The sequence below is a fragment of the Pantherophis guttatus genome, chromosome 1 (assembly GCF_059756535.1).
Source record: "Pantherophis guttatus breed Tessera chromosome 1, ASM5975653v1, whole genome shotgun sequence".
NCBI lineage: Eukaryota > Metazoa > Chordata > Lepidosauria > Squamata > Colubridae > Pantherophis > Pantherophis guttatus.
Window position 1 is genome coordinate 174081807 of NC_142063.1, and position 25943 is coordinate 174107749.

General features: G+C 37.7%; 1 protein-coding gene across 1 annotated transcript in view; it reads left to right on the plus strand.

The window, feature by feature from the left end:
- The window catches only part of CPS1 (carbamoyl-phosphate synthase 1), a 176711-nt gene that overhangs the window by 23352 nt on the left and 127416 nt on the right, over nucleotides 1–25943 (plus strand). Inside the window, exons 7-12 of the mRNA XM_034432365.3 lie at nucleotides 5271–5360; nucleotides 6414–6542; nucleotides 10958–11064; nucleotides 13088–13229; nucleotides 14082–14159; nucleotides 24980–25078. Coding sequence (XP_034288256.2) covers nucleotides 5271–5360; nucleotides 6414–6542; nucleotides 10958–11064; nucleotides 13088–13229; nucleotides 14082–14159; nucleotides 24980–25078 — 645 coding nt within the window. The remainder of the gene's footprint in view (nucleotides 1–5270; nucleotides 5361–6413; nucleotides 6543–10957; nucleotides 11065–13087; nucleotides 13230–14081; nucleotides 14160–24979; nucleotides 25079–25943) is intronic.

Below are 25943 nucleotides of genomic sequence, written 5' to 3' on the forward strand. Positions count from 1 at the left end.
GGGTGTAAACCTATTGAATCAGAAGGTTTGTCTTTGTTATGATGGACCATTCTCTATTTTATTTATTCACTGTTTTATTTGAAAAGAAATATGATAGTTTTTATTCATGTCCTGCATCAAATTGGATGTCTTACTGAATTGCCATACCCATGTTTTTGTATACTACAAACCCAGAATGGCTTATTTCCCCAAGCCTCTACAAAATGTACTTGGCAATCATGCAAACAATCACATGTATAATATTACTTCCAAGTTAGAGAGAAAGATTAAATCAACCCCTATTTCCATTTGGTTACATTTGTTACAGTGAAAAGAGCCAAATCTTACTTTCAAAACTAGTCTGTTGTTTTTAAAAATAAAATGAAACTTTACTAAAACCTTCACTTCTGAAAACCATTATCTAGACTACGTTGAATTGTGCAACCATTGAAGACAATGCAAGACTAATTAAATGGGAGAATTTACAGGGCAAAAGGAAATTCAAATGGATCAATCAACATCTTTGTTACCCTTATAAGGGTCTTCCAGATATTTCTATAGTAGCTGTTTAACATAAGCTAAATAGTTTATGGTTATGAAATAGTTATGTTGATGCTGATCTGATGATTTTACTTTTTTTATCTCAGCTGCCAATTATGTGTTTATTGTTAAGTTATTGTTTATGGAATTTTTAATTGTTATTAGTCACCCAGAGTCATGGTTTTGAGTGGGCTGCCATATAAACAGAAACAAACAAACAAACAGGCAAGCAAGCTAGCTAGCTCTTCAGGAAAATCAGCCTTATGCATGAATTTAGGGAGGATATGATTTAGTTATATCTATTCATGCACCTGCTTAGAAGACTGATCTAGCATGGGAAAGGAACTTATACATGCTGAAATATTTAGTAAATAAACAATCTTGTGTGGATTTTGGAGTAATGAAACATGTCAAAAACTGAAAGATAATGTTGTTATATTAGTTTTGGAACTACATTTATTAATTATGTTTGCATTAAAGTGTGGACTTAATAAAACCTTCAAAAATCAGTAGAAAAACCAACACAATTTTGTTTGTTTATTTATTGCAATAATTTATATACAGGTTTGCCTTGTCCTAGGACTGCTACTACTAATTGCAATTTTGTGTGAACTATTCCCCATTATGTTAGGTTAGAAAAAGACAACATGGCAAAAGGGAGGCTTATTGCCAAGGTCTGTCCTGCCAAGCATAATGAGATAAACATTTTACAGAAGGTAAAGAATGGCACAATACAAATTTATAGGTATAGATCCAAAATCTGACATAATTGCTTATTTTTTTCCAGAATACAAGTTTATTAATTTCCCAATGAAATTAGCTTAAATTAATTAGAGCACCGATTTTGAATTGGTAATTTTTCAATTTTCCTGAATTAGAACAAATCCTGTTCCCATTAATTTCCCTTTCAACTCATTATGCTCCATGCAGCAAAATCCTTCATATAAGTGAACAGTAAGCTGTAACTGTGTGATACATTTTAAATTATCATGACAGAAATTAAAGTAGCCCTCAACTATCCTGAAAAAAAAAATGCAGATCTATACAGTTAAGTGTAAATGTTTGTGACATAGAATTCCATTTTTTCAAAGTGAAGCAAATACAGCTGTATGAAACAGAAGTATAATATCAATTATATATTTTCCAAACAAGCTGGGATAACAAGCTGGTTTCTTTGACATTTACAGCTGCATATATGCCATTTGTGAGGCCACATGGTTTAATTCCCATCATCTTCAAGAAGCTTGACTTTGGTGTTTCCCCGAAAATAAGACCCTGTCTTATATTTTTTTGAACCCCGAAATAAACACTTGGTCTTATTTTGGGGGAGGTCTTATTATTTTGGGGCGCAAGGAACAAGACGGGGCTCTTCTTGCCATCTTACCTGATTTCCAGCTCTGTTTTCCTAACCCTAACCAGAGGAAATGGCAGGGACCAGTTGCACATGCGTTTAAATATTTTTGGGGAGGGCTTATTTTCAGGGAGGGCTTATTTTCAGGGGAAACAGGGTATTGATAAAAAATCCATTCAAGAACATTCAACCTGAGTCTTCAGTTATAGATTTATATTGAACCTGAAATGTGCCAGTTCATATAATTTTTAAAGCTAAATCTTTTTCTCCTGAATAACTTGACATCTCCTCATATTGGTTTTTAACCTTAAGGCTATTGCACCCAGAGAGGAGCATGTTGGAATGATTGAAGTTCTAAAAATATTGGACAGAAAAGAGGCTCAGTTCACCCTGTAGGATATACATCTGAGGGAATGAATTTAATGTTTTCCCAAATAGCTGGCTGGATTATTTTCACAATTATATGTAGAACTGATTTCTTTTATCAGGTAAATGAGTATTCTATTTGGTATCTTTTAAAAATACTTAAAGGGTATAAAATGAAAAGAAGATTCTTTGAGATCTAAAAATATGTTCCAGTTTTAACTATTTCACAGAATTAATTATCACCAGAAGTGGATGCTGTTGATAATCTGTGCTAGTACAAAGAGTGAGTGCCAAAAAGACACTGAAACTAGCAGGTGTAGATGCGAGATGAACAGAACTCCTGTGATCCCATTATCTTTACAACTTTATTTTATAGAGTTATAAAGTAGCATCACAAATAAAGCTGACAATTAACCAAGCTATTCAATTATAGCACACAATGATCTTTATTTCTTTGTGTATATTTATAATTATAAGGCTGCCCAGCCCAGCACTTCTATCAAGAAATGGTTTTCATATAAATCAATTTATGATAACATTTAAGAATTTTTATTAGCAAAAATAGGTTAGAAGAATCTGATAATATTTTTAAAGAGGCAATAGGCAGCTCTTGTCAGAATATATTGAAACTGCAACAAATTATTTAATTTTCCTTATTTCTTTTTCTGCATTTTCAGAGTCTGGGGACTAGAGTAAATTTAATAATTTCCTTGACATTTCAAAGGGCTGAGGTTATTTCCACAGAGTATGAATGAAGGTCAGGTTAGATGTGATAGAGGCTTGCTTGTGTCTTTTTTTCCTTTTAATCTGGTTACCCATATATGAAGTTTGAAAGTTTTACGTCAAACAGTGTGAACAGATCAGGAGTAATAAATCTTAGTGTTCTGTTCTTTTATATTAGGTGGTAGTTGTCCCTTACTAAGTAACATTTGAAAAAAGGAATGTTGTGTGGTATCTTCTTGAACTTATATTAAAGGCATCTCTTGGAAGTTCATGATACTACTGGTTAAAGTCCATTTGTGTCATTTCCTGCTTATCAAGGAACTAGAGATGTCAGCCAAAGATGTAAATGTAAATTATGTAAGAACTGTCACAGTAAGACATCTCTTCTTTCTTCATAATAGGAACTATAAAGATATGGGTCTGTAGTTGTTGTCTTGGAATCATTGAGACCTCCTCTGGCATGTAGCCCTTGGCATTCCAGATATGTTGGAGACTGAAGGGACTGAGAAGCTCTGTATTGTATGGTGCAATAAATTTCTGGATGAGGCCAAAAATTTAAATTGCAGAGAGAACTTCTGCTTTAGTAGTTCACATGTTCTCTTTAGGTCTGCTTCTTTCTTTTCCTCTGAGAAGCTTCTATTTTCCTCCAGAATAGTGGTAATTCACCTGTGAAATGATTCCCTTTTCTTAAGAGATTATCATCTTTTCATGAAGCCTTCCAGCTGTGAAATATTGGTGTGGCAAAAGAGCCTGATTAAAAGGAGGTTATTAAACAGATAAAAATAGTTTGCTCAGCAGTAGATCAGACATGGACTTTGGGAAAACGTGCATTTAAAATCATAGTTATCTTAGGTCCAATGGATTTGATGAGGAGGAGGAATGCTGACTTGCTTATTGCTGGAACAGAAACAAAATATAGGCAGCCTTAAGAACTACCAATAACTTGTCAATTGATCTATATCAATGTGGGGGCAGTAAGGATGAACATTGAGCATATGATGATAATTTTGCACAAAGTTCCCAAAAAAGCAGAATTTATGTATAACCACATTGATCATATTAGAAGATTATTAAAACATGAACGAAAACATAGAATAGGACAGAATGAATTCCTTTTTACTTTTCTCCTAATACTAGAAGACAGCCACTCAGTGAAATTAACATTGGGCAGTAGATTCAGAAAAGATTTTCAAAGAGATTTTGTGTGTATGTTTTTTGCACATTACATAATTTCCACAAAGATCTCCTATATAAGATGTAATGAAATGATGGCCATAGATGTGTAAAAGATAGTTGATGGCTCTTCTGTAGCCTGGTGCCCACTAGATATCTTGAATTACATACCCTGTTATCTGTAGCAAAGACACCTACTTTGGCTGGAGCCAAGAAAAGTTCTAACTGAGCATAAAGTGGATGGGTTGTTGCTAAGGAAAAAAGTGTAAAGGAGAAATACACAGCATTTTAGTTAAGGCTAAATACTGTATGTATTATGCATTTTATTCTCTTAACCTGCTCTGGAAAGAGGAAGTAGATAATGAAATGAAAAAAAGATTGAAGAAGTTGCTGGGAAAATCACTTCTGCTTCTCACAGTAGCTTCTGCTACTACTAATACTATTACTGGTTCTCCTCCTCCATATCCTCTTCCCTTTTATGCCAAACAGACTACAGGGATGATACTAATTGGAACCATACTCATGTGAACCCTAGAAGAAGAGAATAGCAAGTCATTATAGTGTTGTTTCTGAGAGTCAGATTCAACTAAATGAAGAGATTAATTTATACCTCTATTTATACCTGTCTGTATAAAGGACCTCTCAATATGTTTGTAGCATGAGGTACATCCCAAGGTATACAATGGGGCACCTTTCCTCAAGCTGAGGAAGCCTACATTCTTCCAGTATTTGGATTAAGGCTTCATTGCTGTGGATTCTCTGTGGGATGCTGTAAGATTCTTAATAGAAGAGGACCAGAATATACATTACATTGCAGAAGGTGATGATTTTCAGGGAGAACTGATTCTCAATTTTTTAAAAAAACCAGATAAATTCAGGAGTAATTCCGATAAAGCAAAATTCACCAAATGCTTTGAATTAATGTTGACTCTGTCCTAACCTGTTTATTTGTTCATCTGATTTATATAGCTACCCATCTCACAGATGTGACTCTGAGTTGCATAAACAACAAGTCTAATCAATTAAACAACAATTAAAAAAGAGTTTGATTTGGTGTGAGATATCTTCACCTGATGCAAATCTCTAGTTAACAAATAAGCATACAATAATGTTTTTCTTTTTCCTAACATATGTGAAGGAAGTCAGAATATATGGCAAAGGAAATCCAATCAAAATTGTAGCTGTGGATTGTGGATTGAAGCACAATACTGTTCGTTTGCTAGTAAAGGTAAATCAACATGTTTCTTAAAAAATATTGACTCCTTTTTTATGTATCTGTGGTTTATTAGTTTGTTCAGGACGAACTGGAAAGCCTGTCTTGCTAATTTCTCAAACAGCATTTTATTGATGTTGCAGCAATCTGAAATACTGACATTGACACATTAAATTCTTATTGGAGTTGTTTGAATGTGTGTGTATTTGTATGTGGATATGCACATACATAATGGGGAGGGGAAGGCTTCTTCTCATGATGGACTACCATATTGAGAAAGCCAACATCTTTGACCACTCCAGAGATGTGATCCACTTATTTGAGGGGCTCATACTTATATACAATGTGTTTTCACTTTATTTTATCCTGAAAACAACCTTGCAAGATTAATCTATTTTAAAGACTTCATTTTAAATACATTATGGATAGACCTTGTTCAGTGACTGCCTTAGACAGTGACTGTTTGCAGTTGCAATGGTGATGAAACCAATCTTTGGTTTCAAAACCAACTTTGATACCAATCCTCTTATTGATGATCTTTGCAGGCCTGCAAAGCAAAGGAAAGCTGGAGTAAAATCATGAGCACAGTTGCAGTTTCACTTAGCTACTGCTTTGCCTAATGACTGAATTGCCAGTCCCAATTGTGGTCACTAAATGAGAACTACCTTTATTTGAGAATAATTAAATATATATTAAACCCATGTTAAGCAAGAACTACCTCTTTGTATATCATTATTGTAACCTCTACCACTACTGTACAATTGATCAAGAATTATTTATGGAGAAATGCTCTAGTAGTGGGATACAATTTAATACTGTGGCTATCTCTAAAAGTGAATATTACATTCAATTATTTATACTTCATTTTCAGAGACAACCATAGTGATTAAGAATAGAGAAAACTCTCCTTTTTCCATTTGCTTGCAACCAATCAAATCTAAGTTGGCTATATTGGAATGGTTTTTTCCTCATATTCAGACTCAAGAATGTATTCTATTAACTGCATTGCATATAACCTAGTTAATTGCCTAACAACCTTTGATGCTGTCCATCCTCTTTTGTTGTCAGAGAGGTGCTGAAGTTCATTTAGTGCCTTGGAATCATGATTTTACCTCAATGGACTATGATGGACTTTTCATTTCTGGAGGCCCTGGTGATCCAACCCAAGCACCAGAATTAATTGAAAATGTCAGGAAGGTAAAGTGTATATATTGGAATAAATGTTTTTGTTACGATGCTGTTGACTTACATTACCCATGGTTTGTTTTTTTATTTGCATTTCATTAAAATACTACCCTTGAAATAAAGATGAAGAAAGTGATGGATTAGAGCAAAACACTATAAAAGGAGACATGAAGGCAAGTCATTAGAGGCACCCAGAAAAAATAAAGATTTCAATTAAAGGAGAAGAAATCCACTTATACAAAATGGAGAATAATTTAACTCTGAAAGAATTCAAGAATATCTGACAATAATATACTCAAAACTTCTCTCAAGATTGTGTGCTACTATAAAAAAGGGTTTTAAAAAGGAGATAGAAGAGAATACAACTGAGAATCAGCCTGTTTTGGATATGATTTAAAAACGGCAGCCTACAGTAATGATATAGGCAAAGATGTTACACAGGATTTACAAATGAAACCAGCTGATGTTTCAATAGCTAAAAGGGACACACAAATAAATTACAAGAGTGACTTGGATGCATGTAGAGTTAAACTCAGAAGAATGACTTGGACAACTTATCTTGGATTTACAAAGGAGATGTGTAATGAAAGAATTCCTGAGAAAAGATCAACAGAAAATGAAAAGAAATCAGCTTTTGAGACACTACTTAAAAGGAATAAACATTTTAAAATGGTTTTTAAAGCAGAAATAAGGAGTATAAAATTGGCTTAATAGGTTAAAATATATGTTTTCTCTAGCAGTGTTAAATGAGTTTTTCTTGACTGGGATATAGGATTTAAAGATTTGGTTATAGATAAGATATAAAAAAAGATATTTTTTGTTTCTTAGAGAAAGTAGTATGCCTTTTCCTCAGTGGTGAAATCTGAACCAATTTGCTACTGGTTGGCTGGCTGGGCATGCGCGCTGTGCACCAAGCGCGCACTCTGCACATGCCTGCTCAGTGTCTGCCAAACGTGCGCTGCATGCACATGCCTGCACAGTGCACACCAAACACGTGCTGCATGCGCATGCCTGCACAGTGCACACCAAATGCGTGCTGCATGTGTGCGCCTGTGCAGTGCGCACCAAATGTGTCTCGCGTACACACATGCACAGTACGTGCCAAAAGGACACTTGGGCAGGTAAGTAGAACAGTGAGGGGGGGATCAGCTGTGCTGTGCGATTTAGCTTCGCTAGAAAGCAGGATTTCCTGCTTTCTAGCGAAACTAAATCGCACAGCAGAGCTGATCGTCGGAAATACCGGTTCGGAGGAACCAGTAGCTTTTTTTATTACCGGTTCGCCCAAACTGGTAGTTTTTATCACTACCGATTCGCCGAACCGGAGCTGTTAAACTTGTGAAGGAGTTACTGAAAAGAGATGGAAAAAAATTGATAAGAAATTAACTTGTGGACAGTATTTAAAGGGATTAAAGATCAAGATTTTCAATATGTTGTTTCTAGTACGTCTTAATGGAATTTTTCTTGATTAAGTTTGAATAATGAGGCTTAAAAATTGTTTATATATATGAGATGAGATAAAGGAAGAAGATATTTTTTGTTTTTTTGTTTTATTTTTAGAGAAAAAATGTTATTGTGTTAAAAAAAGGAAAGGAACATGAAAATAACTTATTGTTTAAGGTGTATATATACATATATGTATATGCTATATACACACACACAAACAAACGTGTGTGTGTATAAATGGATGTTTGCTAATTAAATTAATTTCTTATCAAAAGGTTTTATTTTAAAAAAAGGACTTTATTTTTTAAGGGATAAAAGATGATATGGGATGAAGAGATGTTTGATTAAAAAGTTAGAGAAGGCAATAATTCACTAAAATTCTTTGTAATTGTCTTGATCAAGGGGAAGTTCTTTCTTGATGTTTATTTTTTTAATACTTTTTCTTTCCCCTTTTTCTCTCTACATTTTTTCTTTTTTATATTTTTGTTAGTTTGTGTTAGCTTTTTTATCATAAAACTTTAATAAAAATTATAAGAAAAGAAAAAATATGAAGATAGAAAACAGATTGCAAATAGAGACAGATTTGCCCAATTAAATTCTAGAGAAGAACAAAAATAGACATGACTTATAATTAAATAAACTGAGGGTAACAAATGAAGAGGAAAAAAAGAGATATTTAAGATTTTTTTTTAAAAAAATAGGGAAAGTATTTATGCAAAATGAACACAGTTAAAGGCAAAGATATAGTTTACAAAGAAGATTTGGCACAAATGGTGGCAGTAGTGTCCAAAATGATCCCCAAATTGCTGATAGCTACTAAGGTTAGAATAACACATTCTGGAAAATGACATCAAATGATGCTAGAAATATTGTTAATAATATTTCGCATTGCCAAACTGTTTAAAACTATGTAACATTTTGTAGTTACTCAAGATTTGTAAAAAACAAGTATGGAAAACCCAATGGTGGCCAAGAAAGTGGAAAATATCAATTTATATTCTAAATTTATATTTAAACGGCCACTATTAAAGAGTGCTTGGAAATTGAACAGTTGCATTTAATCCACACATTAGTAAGGTACTGCTTAAGATCATGCAATCCAGATTTTAACAATAACTGCCAGAAGTGCAACCTGGATTCAGAAGAGGAATCTGAGAACATCTAAGGCTACATTGGTAATATCCAAGGTAATACAAAAGACAAAGTATATTAAAAAACCTAAATACCTGTTTTTGTTTTACTGATTATTTTTGACTGTATAGACTAGGGGTGTCAAACTGGCAACTGCGGACCAGATGCGTCACACGCAGGCTACGCCCACCTCAGCTTTGCAAAGTCAAAAAATGTCACGATACATCATGATACGTCACGTGACACAATCGAGTTTGACTCCTGTGGTATAGACCACAACAAACTGGGAGTAACTCTTCAAAACATGAGCATGCAAACTATTTCTTTTGCTAACTGAAGAATTTGTATGATTAGGAAGCAACAATTAGAATGGAGCAAATGGCTCAAAATATTGAAAGGAGTATTAAACGTTGCATGCTGTCAGCATGTTTAACTTATATGCAGAATATATCATAAGAAGTATAAGATGAGAAGAAATGGAAAATGCAGTTAATGTTACTGGAAAAAATATTACTGAGCTCACATATGCTGGTGATACACTTCAGTGGCTGGTCGTGAGGAAGATAAGGAATTTTTTGTTGAAGGGCAAAGAATACAATACAGAAGCTAGATTGCTGCTAAACATATCTGTAACAATCTGTAAGATTACAGTATGTCAATAAGCAATGCCAACCCAGTAGAAGTTGACAGAGAAGAAAGTGGAGGAATAATAGACTTTATCTTCCTAAATTCATAGGGAATTTTAAATTAGCAAATAGCATTCTGAACAATAGAAATATATACAAGAAAAAAAAATGAACTTCTATTACTAGGATAAATAGTCAGAATACTCAAGTGCACAGATACCACAATAACAAAAATTGTATTGCCAAGGCTATGATTTTAACATATGATTATGAAAACCAGATCATCAGAAAGGGTGATCAAGGAAGAATGCCTTGTGATGCTGGAGAAAATTGCTGCAAAAGCCTTGTATCAGAAGAAGAACAATTAATTGAAAGCACTAATAATTGAGCTAATCTTGAGTATTTTGGGAAATATTTGAAAAAAAAAACAATGGAAAAAGAGGCTGAAAAATAAGATGAAAAGAGGTTAAGAGAAGTCAGGTTTGCTAATACTATTACAGATAACATAAACAGGAGCACAGGAAAAAACCAAACAGCAGTTATTGTACTGACAGATAAACTGATTCTGGTTCTGGTAAACTGATGTCCACGGGATCATAAAAAGTTGGAACCAAATGAACAGCAAATGATCCTCTTCAAAAATGTATTTTCCTGGAATTGTTTTCAACAGACCAAATCAGGAAATAAAATTCTAAACAATTGAAATGTACACAAAAGCAGGATGATTGAAATATGTAGCACTAATATGACAAAACAATACAAGCTCTAATTTGAATGGTTGCTAAATAGCATATTAATTGATACTGCACTGGAATTGCTTATAATCTAACAATATATGCATTTTTAAAAATGTCAAGTTCTCACATCCTACTTCAATAGTGATGGGAAGCATAAGAACTAGCCCACTTCAAATTAGGATTGCTTGCTCTGCTGCTTCTATAGACCTCTGCATGAAAATGCATGAAACAGTAGCCTTTTTTAAGGCAGATTTTCTGTATCTCTTTGAACTAAAAAAAGGTGCCGATGCAATTTCTCTTTCCATAGTTATTAAATATGTGCAAATTACTGTCAGATAAGAAGCTGGCAATATCATTTTAAAAAGGAGGTTGTTTAGAAATCAATTTAAAATACTGTCTATAACCAGAAAGAGTATTTTTTTTTTTTTTGTTATCTCTGCAGGTAAAAGCTCATTTTTAGTCATTTTTGATAGCAGTCTTTCCTGTCTAGGTTCTTAAAAATGATCGCCAGGAACCTTTGCTTGGAACCAGTATGGGGAATCTCATTACTGGATTGGCAGCTGGGGCAATATCCTACAAAATGACCATGGCAAACAGGTATGAGACATATATGTGCACAGGTTCAGGAACCAAGAGGCAGGAATGTTTTTAATGATCATCCAGCACCAATCTTTTCAAGAGAAACTCAGCCAAAGTATTCCATATTTACTAAAAAGCAATTTATGCACCTTATGAGAATCATGTTTTCTGCTACTTACTGTACATTCCATTTCCTCCAAAGTTGGTGTCTGGTCTACACTTGCTATTCTTTTATGTTACAGGTAGTCCTCAATTAACAATTGTAATTGGGAATGTGAATTCCATCACTAAGTGAGGCAGTTGTAAGGCTTGATGTCACATGATTGTGTTTCAGTTGCAATTGTTAGGTGAAACCCAGGTGGTTGTTAAGTAAAGTTGCCTTTTGTGACTTCTCCATTGACTTGTGGGGATCCTGCGGAAAGTTATAAACATTGATCATTGGATTGTGGAATGTTGTAACTATCATAATTGCGAGCCGGTTGCCAAGTGCCTGAATTGCAATCATGCAATGACTGCAGCCAAGGCTCCTCATTCAACACCATTGTAACTTCGGATAGTTGCTGAGCAAGAGATTGTTAAATAAGGACAATCTGTTACTGGCCAGACAGAAACTCCTGAAACTCTGTCAAAACTCCCCCTGTAGTAAGAGTAGAGTGGACAGACCTGCTGGAGGAACAGAACTAGTAGCATATGATAGCTCTACAGAGGCAGAACAAGGGTTCCTAGAGCACTTAAAAATGCAGAATTTGAACAACACTTTTTCTTTTATAATATAGGTTTTACTTAGTGACAAGTCCCATTTGCCAAAACTCTCCACTCATTTTAATCAGTAACTTCTACCCTGTAGCATTTGCAGTTACCCTTTCCATTAGTGCAGTAGCCATAGCAACAATTGACCCCTTCACTGCCAAAAAGCAAATAATCAAGTAATAGACATCTAGTGAAGAAGTTGCTATGATTTCAGAAGCTCATTTCATGGATTTTGTGTAGTTTCCTTCTGTTGTATCCCTGAAATCTGGGTTATTTGAAAGTTATCATGGTTAATTGTGTTGGCCTTGGGGGAAAAAAGTAACAAAGATTACAAAGATACTGAATGACCAGAGTATAATTTGGAGAAATAATTTTAGTTTAGGTTTGACATTTTTCCTGCAGATCAGAAGCAGTAGCAAATAGTAGAATTTCTGGCCTTTAAATATGATTAAATATAGTGCTCTGCTGCAGAAAAATGTTCTCGCATATTTATTCTACAGTACTATTTCTCATTCAATTTATTGAAATAAAAATTCCTTTCGACAATCTATTTCAAAAGAAAACATGGAAAAGTTCTCAGATGTGAAGTGTGGTGTTCTTGCCCTTTGGATAACAAAGTCACCACAAGAATCATGTGCTCTCCTGTTTCTCAGTGAGCAGCCATTTCTGTAGAGTTATGCAACTTTCCTGGCTTCCCATTCTTGGAAGGAAAAATGTCACCAAGGAGCTTTTTAATAGGCTGCTGAATAGGAGAGCCAGTTTGGCCTAGTGATTAAGGCATCAAGTTAGAGGTTAGGCAGTTGTTAGTTCTACTCACGTTAGGCCCAAAGCCAGGGGGCTACTTTGGGCCAGTCACTCTCTCTCAGCCCTAGGAAGTAGGCAAAGGCAATCCACTTTTGAAAATCTCACCAAGAAAACTTCAGGGGCTATCCAGGTAGTTGGCAGTCACCAGGAGTCAACAATGATTGAAAAGAACCCCTGCCCGAACACCCCCCCAAAAAAGTGTGAGAAACAGGAATGCTTCAAAATAATGGTAAGTAGTGTGATTTATGTAATCTCATTTTCCTTCACTTCCTCCAATGAAATAATCTCAAAAACAGCACTCAAAAGAAATTTGAAAGAAATTCTCAAGCAATCTGAGAATAAGGTAATAAAACAGGCCCTTTCACAAAGGGAAATTGCAAAGCAAAGTTTGGCAGAATATCAATTAACTATGGTAATCTTCCCTTGCCTTTCACTCCACACACGTGATTTCCTTAACAAACCATTCCTTCTCTCCTTGATTCTTCAGAGGACAGAATCAGCCAGTTGTGAATCTGTTAAATGGACAAGCTTTCATTACTGCTCAGAATCATGGATATGCAATTGATGGCAACTCTCTCCCTTCAGGCTGGAAGCCTCTGTTTGTGAATGCAAACGATCAAACCAACGAGGTAAGATTTCTTTCTCTGGGTATCTGATGTCTGCTCATCAAAGAACAGGCTGGCATCAGTATTGCTTGGATTATCAATCCCATGAATTCTTAAAGATACTTTGCCCACTTCTCACTGAAATATTTATCTTTGGTGAATTACTGGACAATTATACTGGAATTATATAGAGAATACAAGGCAATAGTTTATAGGGACCAGTTAAAAATCTAAAATGGTATCTAGCCATATGATTTCCTATTCATCTGCATGTATGTTGGAAAGGGAGAGAGGAGAAATGCTTCTGGGCAAGGTGGCAATCCCTCTGTAGTTAGTAAAACCCTTCAGTTGAAATAGCGGCATTTTATAGAACATGCTTGATGGAAACTGAAGTTGCGGCAAGGCATGGGAAAAGAAGGATGAAGTTATTTTTGTTTCTTTGAAAGTTATTCAGAAGTGCAACCTGCAATAAATGGAGCTCAGAGGCCTTTTCTGAAAAACAACTGGTAGTATTTCTCTTAGTAAACCAGGGTTTATTTTTAGATTCTGGACTCAATATACATAGGTGATTCTCCTATAATAGAAATAGGATTGTTAGGATTGTATGAATGACAGATTCAGAACTTATGCAAAACTCAATAAACCTTACAGATGCTGTGATGTTCATTTCAGGGATGAATCTACTGTAAATGTTCACTAGAGTTGCTCATCTGTTTCCTGGACCAGTTTGAAGATGTAATAAATTTCAATTCTCCATCTAAATTGTATCAAACACTTAGCCTTGACTGTATGTGGGGTTTGCTAAAAAGAGCATTTTAAAATTATTTTTGTTGTCAGGAAGAAGACTAACATTATTACTTATTTTTAATCCTGCAGGGAATTATGCATGAAAACAAGCCAATTTTCACAGTGCAGTTCTATCCAGAAGGCAATCCAGGGCCAACTGACACTGAGGTATTTGATGGGGTGATTAGGAGAAAATATTAATAAAATGGTCAAACATCAGAACCTTATTCCACAACAATGCCTCCCAACTGAAATCAGATGTTGCATATTGTACGCATTCAGCTTTGTTCAGAATTTAGACTGCTGAGCCCAGTGCTGCGGCAGTGTGGAGGGCAAGGTCATGCTTGCTGCCTGAACAAAGCTGGTTCAAAACATTTTCCATAACATCCTTCTCTAACATCAGGATGTAGATCTATGCATATTAAAAAATCAGGTAGCACCATTCTATTACTTCAGAATACTGGCATGGAAGCATTTCTGCTGCATGTACTACTGCAATGTGCTCTGCTTGGGGCTGCCCTTGAAGACCACTTTGACAATCCAACTTTTCCAAAGTACAGCAGTGTAAGTAATGATGGGCATATCTTGATATTTTGTGAATTACACAGGTTGCCATTTTGTTTCTTGGTGTGATTCAGGCTGCTGGCTATTACCTATGAAACTCTACATGGCATATGGTTTGGTTGCTTAAGGAACCATCTGTCTCCTGTAGTACTTGCCTGGTTGAATTGATCTGGCAGGGTTGGCACACTATGGGTTCCTTCGATTAAACAATGTCATTTCTCAGGGCCCCGGAATCATGCCTTCTCTGTCCAATTAACAATAGCATCCGGACCTCTATGTCCCGTTTTTCTGTGCCACACATTCAATCAATTTTATGGTTGCAATATTTTGCTGTTGTTGGTTTATCATATGCGCAGTCTAATTAAAAGATTCCATTTTTCCTGGAGCATATATTTCATAGGCAATTCTTCATTACCAGTCACATGACCATGGTCATCTTTAAAAAGTGTATGCAGATTTATATTCTTCCATATACTTGAGACATACTTTTCTGAAATCAGAGAATTTTAAGACTAGCAATCTTGTTTATATAATCTGAGTGGCTTTTCCAAATTCCATTGACTTTATCTAAATGCCTTCAATTCACAAAAATGGGAGTTACTCACTGCCAGGTAGATCATCCTCACTTCTTTCCCTCCCCCCAGTTCCAAGCTCTTTGTTCTTGTTCTGTCTCTTTGTGTGATAGATTATGACAAAATGAGGAATGAGGCATTTGAAAGTTTATCTTAGAAGAGGCAACTAAGTCCAGATGTAAGAAATGTGGAGAAAAAGTGTTCCAAAAGGTCTCCATCTTAATTAACTCACTTTAACTAATACTGGAAATGTACTCTGACATTTTCCCCCCAGGTTTCTGTATTCATCCCAGCCTAGCAGTAAAGATATTGTCCTGAAATCTGATCATCCTTGCTTCATTAGACTTGCCAGCTACATGTAATTTGACACAGAATGTCTCTCTTTTTTTGGGGGGGGGGGTGTCTAAGGCAATTTCTTGAGACTTCAGGATATTTTTTTTACTTGGATGACAAGAAGGATGACTGTGAAGTATTAGTACTGCTCTATAAAACCTTAGTAAGACCACATCTGGAATACTACATCAAGTTTTGGTCATCACATTACCAAAAAGATGTTGAGACTTTGGAAAAAGTGCAGAGAAGAGCAACTAGGATTATTAAAGACCTGGAGAACAACACATATGAAGAACAGTTGCAGGAACTGGGTTTGGCTAGTCTAGAGAAAAGAAGGACTAAGGGGGACATTATAGTAGTATTCCAGTATTTGAAAGGTTGCCACAAAGAGGAGGGGAATTCAACTTATTTTTCAAAGCACCAGAGGGCAGGACCAAAAACCATGGATGGAAACTAATCAAGGAGAGAAGCAACCTGGAATTAAGGAGAAACTTCCTAACAGTGAGGACAATTAACTAGTGGAATAGCTTGCCTTCATCACTGGAGATTTTTAAGAAGAGACTGGCAGCCACTTGTCTCAAATTATATAGGATCTCCTGCTTGAGCAGGGGGTTGGGCTTGAAGATCTCCAAGCTCCAAGAGATTCAATCCAAGAGATTGAAGGAGAATTCTGACCTTAACTTTCCCAACTATCCAATGCAGTAGTTTGGTTGTTAACAAGCTAATTACATGATTGTAAATGATCAGCTAAGACAGGCCTATAATAGGAAGCAGAGCAGTAGACATTGGAGGAAAACCAGCATCAGCAAGAATGGAAAGAATTAGGTTTGTTTTTACTGCCTCAGGCAAACATACACAGCAGCAAGAGAAGAGAATTTCAAAAACATAGCACAAATGCCAAAATGGAGAGGAATTTCAAAGGTTTGATCAAATGACAGGCCAAGGGACCAATAGGAACATGGCAACAACTGTGAAGCAACCAATAGCTGGACCAGAAAAATTATTAACAGCAACCAGCAGCTGTAAGACAGGGTGTAAATATTCCATATTGAGCCTGTTCCCAGCACACAATGGAGAACCATCAATCCTGATATGAGCAATAGCTCATATGTTCTTCTCCCAGAACCTGATCTTTCTGTTGAGCGCGGTCTTCTGATTTCATATCTGATTCTACATTTCTCCCAAGGTTTGGATCCAGATCAGAGTCTGGTCACTTGAACTGGCAAGGCAGGAATTGGTTTCACAGCGTCAGGGCTACTAGAGCTCATACCTCCTAAGGAACCTGCCTTCTCCTCATACCCAGCTATATCTAAAGAAGTATCTTAAACCAGGGACAAGACGCAAGTGGAAACTTTACTGATTCCCATTTTTCAAAGTCATTAGCTTTATTTTCCAATCTTCTCTTATTTCAATCCTTATTTTTCTTTATAGAACTTTGCGTAATTAAGTTTTTGGAGCACAACCCTGTTGGTGGTTTAAGCATTCTGTGTGTGCATCTAAACAATCCCAAGAGCAAGAATCTGACCTGAGCAACGATTAGTGATGCAGATTTTATAACCAGAGCAGAATGGAGACTTACAAAAAGTATTTTATAGGGATAGGCAAAGCCTGGCACTTAGCTGGCTACATTGTTCTAGAAAAGGGGCCTGGTGGCTCAGCAGACTGATAGCATTGTGATTAACACCAGCTGTCTGCAATTATTGTAAATTCGAATCTCACCGGGCTCAAGGTTGACTCAGCCTTCCATCCTTTCTAAGGTAGGTAAATTGAGGAGCCAGTTTGTGGGGGCAATAAGCTGACTTTGTATAAATATACAAAAGGATGAAGGCTATTGCTTAGCGCATTGTAAGCTGCCCTGAGTCTCCGGAGAAGGGCAGCATATAAATCAAATTAAAAAAAAAAGAAAAAGTGAAGAGGCATGCACTCTGTCCATCTGGGGAGAAAGCAAATGGTAGTCATCTCATAAAAGAAAGAGCAGGCATAATGAAAAAAGAGACACAGAGTAAATCTTTAACTCTCTATTTATACTTTTCCCATCTGTCTGCATATTGTGGGCAGGTAGTCATGATATGGTGATGAGTTGGCATCCCTAGACTTGGAATGCCAGTAATTTAGTCACACTCAGTATTCCAAGAAATGATGCTTTGGTTTGATCAAAGTTCTTTTTGTGTGTGGTGTGGTTCCATGAATTAACTCTATTTCAAAATGCTATAGTGGACCCATCACATTGCATCATATTAACCACTTCTCTGACCATTCCTAGTCTCTTGGATAGAAAACAAAGAATTGGGTGAAATGTGTGGCCTGCTTCTGTTCTTCTGATTGGAGATGGGACAATTTTCTTTTCTACATCAAGGCTCTCGGCAATGCTGGCTGCCAGAGCAATTCCACAAAGAAACACACTTGGGTGGTGGTTCGAGGATGGTTTATTTGCAGCTAACAGCAACAGCTTGCTACCGATATGCTAACAGCAATCAAGTCAGAGTTCCCACATCGGCGTTTAGCGCTGTTTAAATAGCGCGCTGAGAAGCCGGCATCCGTTTCCACCTTTCCGGCTTCCAGGGGTGTCCTGTGCTGATGTCAGCCCGGATCTGTTAACTCTATCAGTCCCACACCCATCGCCCCACGCGATCCCGCTCCGCCGATCACGTGCAAGCAGAGCCCTATCCACGCCCCAAAACCCATCACCAACACCCGTGACGCACGACCACCCCCTCCTGATCACACACACACACGCCGCTTTCAGCAGTCATTGTCGAGTTCCGTTAGCAGCAGCAGATAGACGGCTCGACAGGCGGCCCCCCCCTCACCAGGCGTCAGCCTACGGGAAAAGAAACGACAAATTAGTAGGTATCACATTAGGGTCCAGGCTTCTGAGGGTACGTTCTATGATACTTTCGTAATGATCTGGGAGCGTTAATATCCTCTTTTCGAACCCATGATGCCTCGGAATCTGGATACCCCTTCCACCGTATGAGGTATTCGAGCAGCCCCCTATGGTGACGGGAATCGATTATGTCTCTAACTTCATATTGTTCCCCAGTGATGGGACCGGGCCCTGTGCTCTGGTCCCTAATACCTGTTGCTGATCTTAATAGGCTTATATGAAAGACAGGATGTATTTTCCCGAGACGAGGAGGTAGGGACAATTTTACGGTGACAAGATTTATTATCTTTTGGATAGGAAATGGGCCTATATACTTGGGACCTAGTTTTTTACTTGGTGATCGGAGTTTCAGGTATTTCGTTGACAAGTACACTTTATCACCCACTTTTAACAGTGGGCCTTGGTCACTTCATTTATTCGCTTGGATCTGGTATTCTTTTGCAGCTAGTTCCAGAGCTTTTTTCACCTGTGGCCATACTTTTGGAATTCTTTCCAGCCACTCAGATGGTACGGTTTTATCTGTTCGTGACATGTCCAAGTCAGGTATAGCAGGGAACTCCTTTCCGGTAACTATCTTGAAGGGAGTAAACCCTGTACCACGATTAACCGAGTTGTTATATGCTGTCTCTGTGAATGGAATGAGCTCACACCAATTGTCTTGTTGATAAGCCACATAGGTTCTCAAATATCGCTCTACCATCGCATTTGCTCATTCTGCAGCTCCGTTTGTACTGGGATGATAGGCTGAACTGAGGCCTTGTGAAGAACCAATATAATGTAGAAATGTCCGCCAAAACCTTGCGGTGAATTGGACGCCCCGGTCGGAGATAATCCGCTTAGGCACTCCATGCAAATGATATATATAGTGCACAAACATACGTGCCAACTGGCGAGCTGATGGTAGCCCTTTACAAGGAATGAAATGCGCCTGCTTTGAGAACAGGTCTATAACCGTCCAGATCACTGTGTGTCCTCGGCTTGAGGGTAGGTCTACAATAAAGTCCATAGCTATTTCATCCCAAGGGGTACTGGGGTTGGCTACAGACTGTAGCAACCCGTACAGTTTACCTGGTTTTGGTTTTGCCATGACACAGATAGGACATCCTTTCACATATGCTTCGATGTCCGTGCGCATTTTTGGCCACCAGAACTGCTGGCGGGCTAAATGTAATGTTTTCAGGAAACCGAAGTGACCCACCATTTTCACGTCATGGCATTTTTTTAGGACCTTATCCCGCATTACAGTGGGGACATACAAACGGTCACCTCACCAGACGAGGCCGTTCCGTTGGGTAACCTCCGCCCGGTTGGTCTTTAACCAAGCATCCGATTCTAATTCCTTTTTTAATTCGCGTTGCCATGGGCTATTGTTTTGGTCAAGAGCTCGGGACCCTAGTTGTGAAGACGGTATGAGGGCTTGCATCACATCAACCCGTTTACTCTTATATTGAGGCAAACGGGAGAGGGCATCGGCTAGGAAGTTCCGACCTGCAGGCACATACTTGAGAGTAAATCGGAACCTACGAAAATACTGGGCCCATCGTACCTGTTTCGGGGATAACTTCCGGGGCGCTTGGAGGGCCTCCAGGTTTTTATGGTCTGTCCAGACCTCAAAGGAGTGCTCACTCCCCTCTAGCAGATGCCTCCATGTGTGCAGCGCCCACTTCATCACAAACGCCTCCTTCTCCCATATTGCCCAGTTCCTTTCAGTGGACGTAAACTTTCGGGACGTGTAAGCACATGGTTATAGAGCATGTTGTTTGTTCCGTTGGAGCAGGATGGCTCCGATTGCCACATCACTAGCGTCAGCCTGGATAATAAACGGTTTTGTGGTGTCAGGATGTTTCAATATGGGCTCTTGAGCAAACAGCTGTTTGAGCTGTTCAAAGGCTTTTTGGCAGGCTGACGTCCAATCAAGCGGTTGGCCTGATTTAGCTTTTCCGGGTTGGCATGTCTTGGTCCGCAATAGATCAGTTAATGGCAACGCCACCCGAGCAAAAGAAGGGATAAATTGCTGATAGAAATTGGCGAATCCTAAAAAACTTTGTAATTGTTTCCTGGTTTTGGGGGCCTGCCATTCTATCACAGCTTCTACCTTTTTGGGGTCCATACTGATTCCTTCACCGTTGATGCGAAATCCTAGATAATCGATTTCTGTCCGGTGGAACTCGCATTTCGACAGTTTCACGTATAGCTGCGACTCCAGCAACTTAGACAGCACTCGTCTAACTAAAGGAATATGTTCCTCTAATGTTCGGGTGTAGATCAGTATGTCGTCCAGATATACTAAAACTCCGCAGTATAAAAATTCATGCAACACGGTGTTAATAAATTGCATAAAAACTGCCGGAGTGCCTTGTAGACCGAAAGGCATCATCTGGTATTGATAATTACCCAGAGAACAATTAAACATTGTTTTCCATTCTTCTCCGGGACGTATGCGTACACAATGGTAAGCTTCATGATGGTCAAGCTTCATGAAGTAAGTACCGGTCGCTAGGGTGGTTAACAGGTCGGTCATTAACGGGAGAGGGTACAATGGCTCCTTACAAACGGCATTCAATCCCCTGTAATCAACACAATGGCGGAGGCCACCATCTTTTTTCTCCCTGAAGAGAACGGGAGCTGCCATGCAGGGGGGGGGAACTCTGACTTCCTCTCGGCAACACTGGCTGCCAGAGCAATTCCACAAAGAAACACGCTTGGGTGGTGGTTCGAGGATGGTTTATTTGCAGCTAACAGCAACAGCTTGCTACCGATATGCTAACAGCAATCAAGTCAGAGTTCCCGCATTGGCGTTTAGCGCTATTTAAATAGCACGCTGAGAAGCCGGCATCCGTTTCCACCTTTCCGGCTTCTAGGGGTGTCCCGTGCTGATGTCAGCCCGGATCTGTTAACCCTATTAGTCCCACACCCATCGCCCCACGCGATCCCGCTCCGCCCATCACCGTGCAAGCAGAGCCCTATCCACACCCCAAAACCCATCACCAACACCCGTGACGCCTGACCACGCCCTCCCGATCACACACACACACGCCGCTTTCAGCAGTCATTGTCGAGTTCCGTTAGCAGCAGCAGATAGACGGCTCAACAAAGGCCCTGCCTCAAAGTAGGTCACTTCAGCAATTGGACTCAAGACAGCTTTGCAAAGAGGTGCAATTTGCCATTGTGCACAACCCTACAGTTTACAAAAGTAAAATCAATGATTGGAAGGAAGGAAGGAAGGAAGGAAGGAAGGAAGGAAGGAAGGAAGCCAGGCAGGAAGCCAGGCAGGCAGGCAGGCAGGCAGGCATAAGTATTTGATTTGTCTAATTACTTAGGGCAGTTTTTTCTGGTCTTGACTTCCAGATGTTGGCCTCCAGTTATTATCAATTCTGAACATTGATCAGGCTGATGTGATTATAGGAGTTGTAGTCAAACATCACTTGGGAGACTTAAGATGGGAAATGCCAATTTAGGTTTAGTTGTTGCTAAGTTTTTAGTTCTATGTAATACTTTATATTAAACTTTACAGTTCAATTTATATAGGTAGAATGGGGTCCCAATTACTGATCTTTGTGAAAGAAACACAGTATATTTCTTACTATATTTCTTTCCCCTTGAAAAGACCTATTACTTTTCAAATGCATTTTGAATACCTTTTCCTTATTGAAGTTGTAGAATTATGTAAATGAATTCACATGCACATTTTCTTGTTCTCATATTTGAAAATGAAGCTTAAGCCCCCGCCTGTGATTTGTCTTGGTAATCCCATGAGCAATATGTTGAGTAATTTGGTGAGTGTAATAAGAAAACAGCTTCAGAATGTACAAGAAAGGTAAAAAAGGGACCTAACAGTATTCATTGGAGTTATTGTATTCAAAAGACATTTTAGAAAAAAATGCATTTTAATTGCTTACTGACTTTCTTACTTTACTGAAAAAAGATTGAAATTTATCAAAGACAAGTAATAAATGCGCTCAATGGAACAGAAAAAAACCCTTTATAAATGTTGAGCTAATCCTCCAGTCTGAATTTGGGAATCTCTGTAAGACTGAAACTTTATATGTGAGGAGGGCAGGTAGATGCAGATGTCCAACTTACACAGGAGGAGCAATGAGTTTAAGATATAAGTAATATTTCCCTTCATCCACCATTCTTCTCTGCAACCCTCAAACTCAACTGTTTCCTCCAGATTTAGAAATGAGAATTAGCCATACTTTCTTATCTATGTGATTGTTGCCAAGCTAAGAGGAACAGGCAAGAGAGTGAGAACCTAACAAGGAAGCAGACCTGGAAAATTTGGGAAGCTTCTCTGACTATCTTGTCAGATAGATAGAAGAAAAGAAGTGAGAAAGTTATCTCCTGAAACAAACACAGAAGATAAAAGATCTTGAATTCTTAAGACTAACTAAAGCTATCTGCCTCAGAAGACCTATGGGAGATTACTTCCTCCGAGGAATGACAAATACAGGATATATTCAATTCTCCCAAATGAAGAAAACCTACCTTCAAAACAAAATATATAGACCCAATCATCACTTTGTGCAAGATGCTCAAGAAAAGGAACTCAGTGAATTAAAATACTGTTCACTAAATGAGATTCTGGCAGATGCATTCATTAAGCCTTTACTCCAAGATTGGTATGACATCCCTCAATAAATTATGAGAATTGTGATTGGTGTATGAGTCAGTGAGAAGGGATATTAGAGGCCCAAATCCAGGGATACCAAATTTTCAGTGCACCTTATGATCTACTGGCCACAGGCAGGACATCGGTAGCTAGATTCCAGACTTTATCTATCCCTGTAATATGTCTCTTTTAAAATTAACACTATTTCTATCATAAAACATGCTTTACTAATTCTTGGTCAGATACTATTTTCATCCTCAAGAAATTCACTACACAGAGGACTTTAACCTGCAAGAATGAAGTGAATAAATAATGCAGTAAATTCAAGCCTGGGAAATACAGCTAGGGTAAATTTCACAAGATTCGTAATGGACAACCACATTATTCAGTTTAAATTTCTGAGGCAGATTGTTATTATATCTTTGTAATAAACAAGAAATTAAAGATGGGTAGATTTGGTCCATGATATGAGCAAGCCAAAGTTATTGGCCAATAAAAACCCACACAATAGAAATCCACATTTATATGAGACTCTGTTGTAAATCAACAGCCGAAGCTCCTAGTTGTCATTTAGATTTTCATGCAGATTATATGAGAAGTGTGCATTAAATTTCTCAGGCCCTTGGTTATTTAGTTTGCTTGGGATACAATGCAAAGAATTTATTTATTAATTAAGTTAACTATTAATTAAAGTAATTAAGTTCATAACCTAATTATCAAGAGAATGCTAATGAAACTAAATAGCAAATTCTGGAGGGATAATTTTGTTGGCTTGTTAGGTTATTGTAATAAAAACATTCAAATCCTTTGCTTATGATAGTAATAACAGAATTTATGTGAAGCGCTTCTTTATGTATATTCATTTGAGGAAAAAAAATACAGCATCTAACTTTTTCTAACTGCTTGCTTTGATGTCCCAAACTGGTTCCAAACTGACTCGGGACTCAGGAAGCTTCTTGGATGAGAAGCGAAACGTCTTCAAGGAAAAACAAAGAAAGTCCAGTTGCCTTTTGAAAAAGCAACTTTGGGGCAATCCTGGACGATTGAGAATCTCCCTAGACATTTGCTTGCTTTTATGTTAAAATACTTGGGGAAAAAATGGTTAGGATAAGTAATCTGAAGTAAGGTTGTGTATGTGGAAGAAGATGATTGACAAATAATAGAGGTTAAATGTAATAGACTGAAATTGTGCCTCCTGAATGACTTGTGTGGGTATGTTTTTGTTTTTTGCTTTTTAATTCTTTTCGGGAATTTAAATGAGCCCTGGACCTAGATCATCTCTCAAGAACAGAATGAAATGAGAGAAGAAAAATTGAAATGGGTGAAGAAAAAACTCATAAGACTTAGGAGACTTGCATAATTTAAGCATGTTTGATCACAAAATCAGAAATACTCTTAAAGGAGATTATGTTTAGGACTGTTTTAGATCAGTGGCTCCACAGTATAGCCAATAATAATTTGTCCTCCTTTACCACACAATTTGAATTGTTCTTTTTCTCCTTGTGTACAGGGTCACACTTTATGCAACATGACAAATACACACTAGTTTGAATTAACTATTGTGCCAATTATAATTCTAGAATTCTATTCAAATGGGATGAATAATGAATATAGTCTTTTTTGAGACTGCTATACTTTATACATAAGGGATGGGGTGGCTCAGTAGCTAAGACGCTGAACTTGTCGATCGAAAAGTCGGCAGTTCAGCAGTTCGATTCCCTTGTGCCGTGTAACGGGCTCCCGTTACTTGTCCCAGCTTCTGCCAACCTAGCACTTCAAAAGCACGCAAAAAATGCAAGTAGAAAAATAGGGACCACCTTTGGTGGGAAGGTAATAGTGTTCCGTGCACCTTCGGCGTTTAGTCATGCCGGTCACATGACCATGGAGACGTCTTCGGACAGCGCTGGCTCTTTGGCTTTGAAATGGAGATGAGCACTGCCCCCTAAAGTCGGGAATGACTAGCACATATGTGCAAGGGGAACCTTTACCTTTACTTATACTTTATTGTTTATTTTTCTAGTTCATATTTGATTCATTTATCTCGCTCATCAAGAAGGGAAAAGATACAAGCATTCCTTCAGTGCTGCCCAAAATCACAGCTGCAACTTCAAGAGTTGAGGTCTGTATATTACTGTGCTTTATTTTATCTTTATCTGAAATATTAGCCATATTGATTATTGCTGTTATTATATGAACTGGATAGAAACATTACTAGAAATCTGCATAACCAAAATTCCTTGCTAAAATTGTCTTGATTTTGTTACACATGAAATTTACATTAACACTAGTTTTGCTACAAATGATTATTAATATGATGAAGGTTGGAATGCATCCTTTTAGTATATAAAGGATAATTTTTTACTGGTTTATTTAGAGTTATAATCTATTAGATCTTCATGACTTAGGACATGTCTCCTTGAGGTGTAATCTGAGCCACTGTTCATCATGGTTCTGTTTTAGAACTTGCTTTGAATGGCAAGAATCGTCTACAAAAAAGATTTTTGCTTATATTCCAGAATGCAGCAATCAGCCTCTTCTTACCTGGGCTCATATAAGAAGAGTTTACTGACTAAACATTTCATTTCTACCATTGTGGAGACATTCTGATTTAACAAATTATATTTGTTACTGCATTTTATCCCCCCACCCCCCAATCCTAAATCATTTGTACCACAGACTTAGTCATGCTGCAACCTAGCAATCTGACATGAGAATCATAAAGTCTAACTTTCCAGCCCCTTATCACAGAATGTGTTCCTTTGAACAAAGCTCAAATTCATGATTGGCGTCCATCAGTATTGTTGTAGCTTAGGGTTGAACTGTGAAGTCCTTGGTGCTTTCCATCCAAAAGGTAGACTGTGTAGCTTTTCTAGATCACTTGAGATTAGAGCTTCAAGAATTTCCAGCTGTCTAGCTACCCATAATGGTTACTAGTATTTGAAATGCTTGAAAATTAATGTCCTTCTCATTGCAATTATATAATC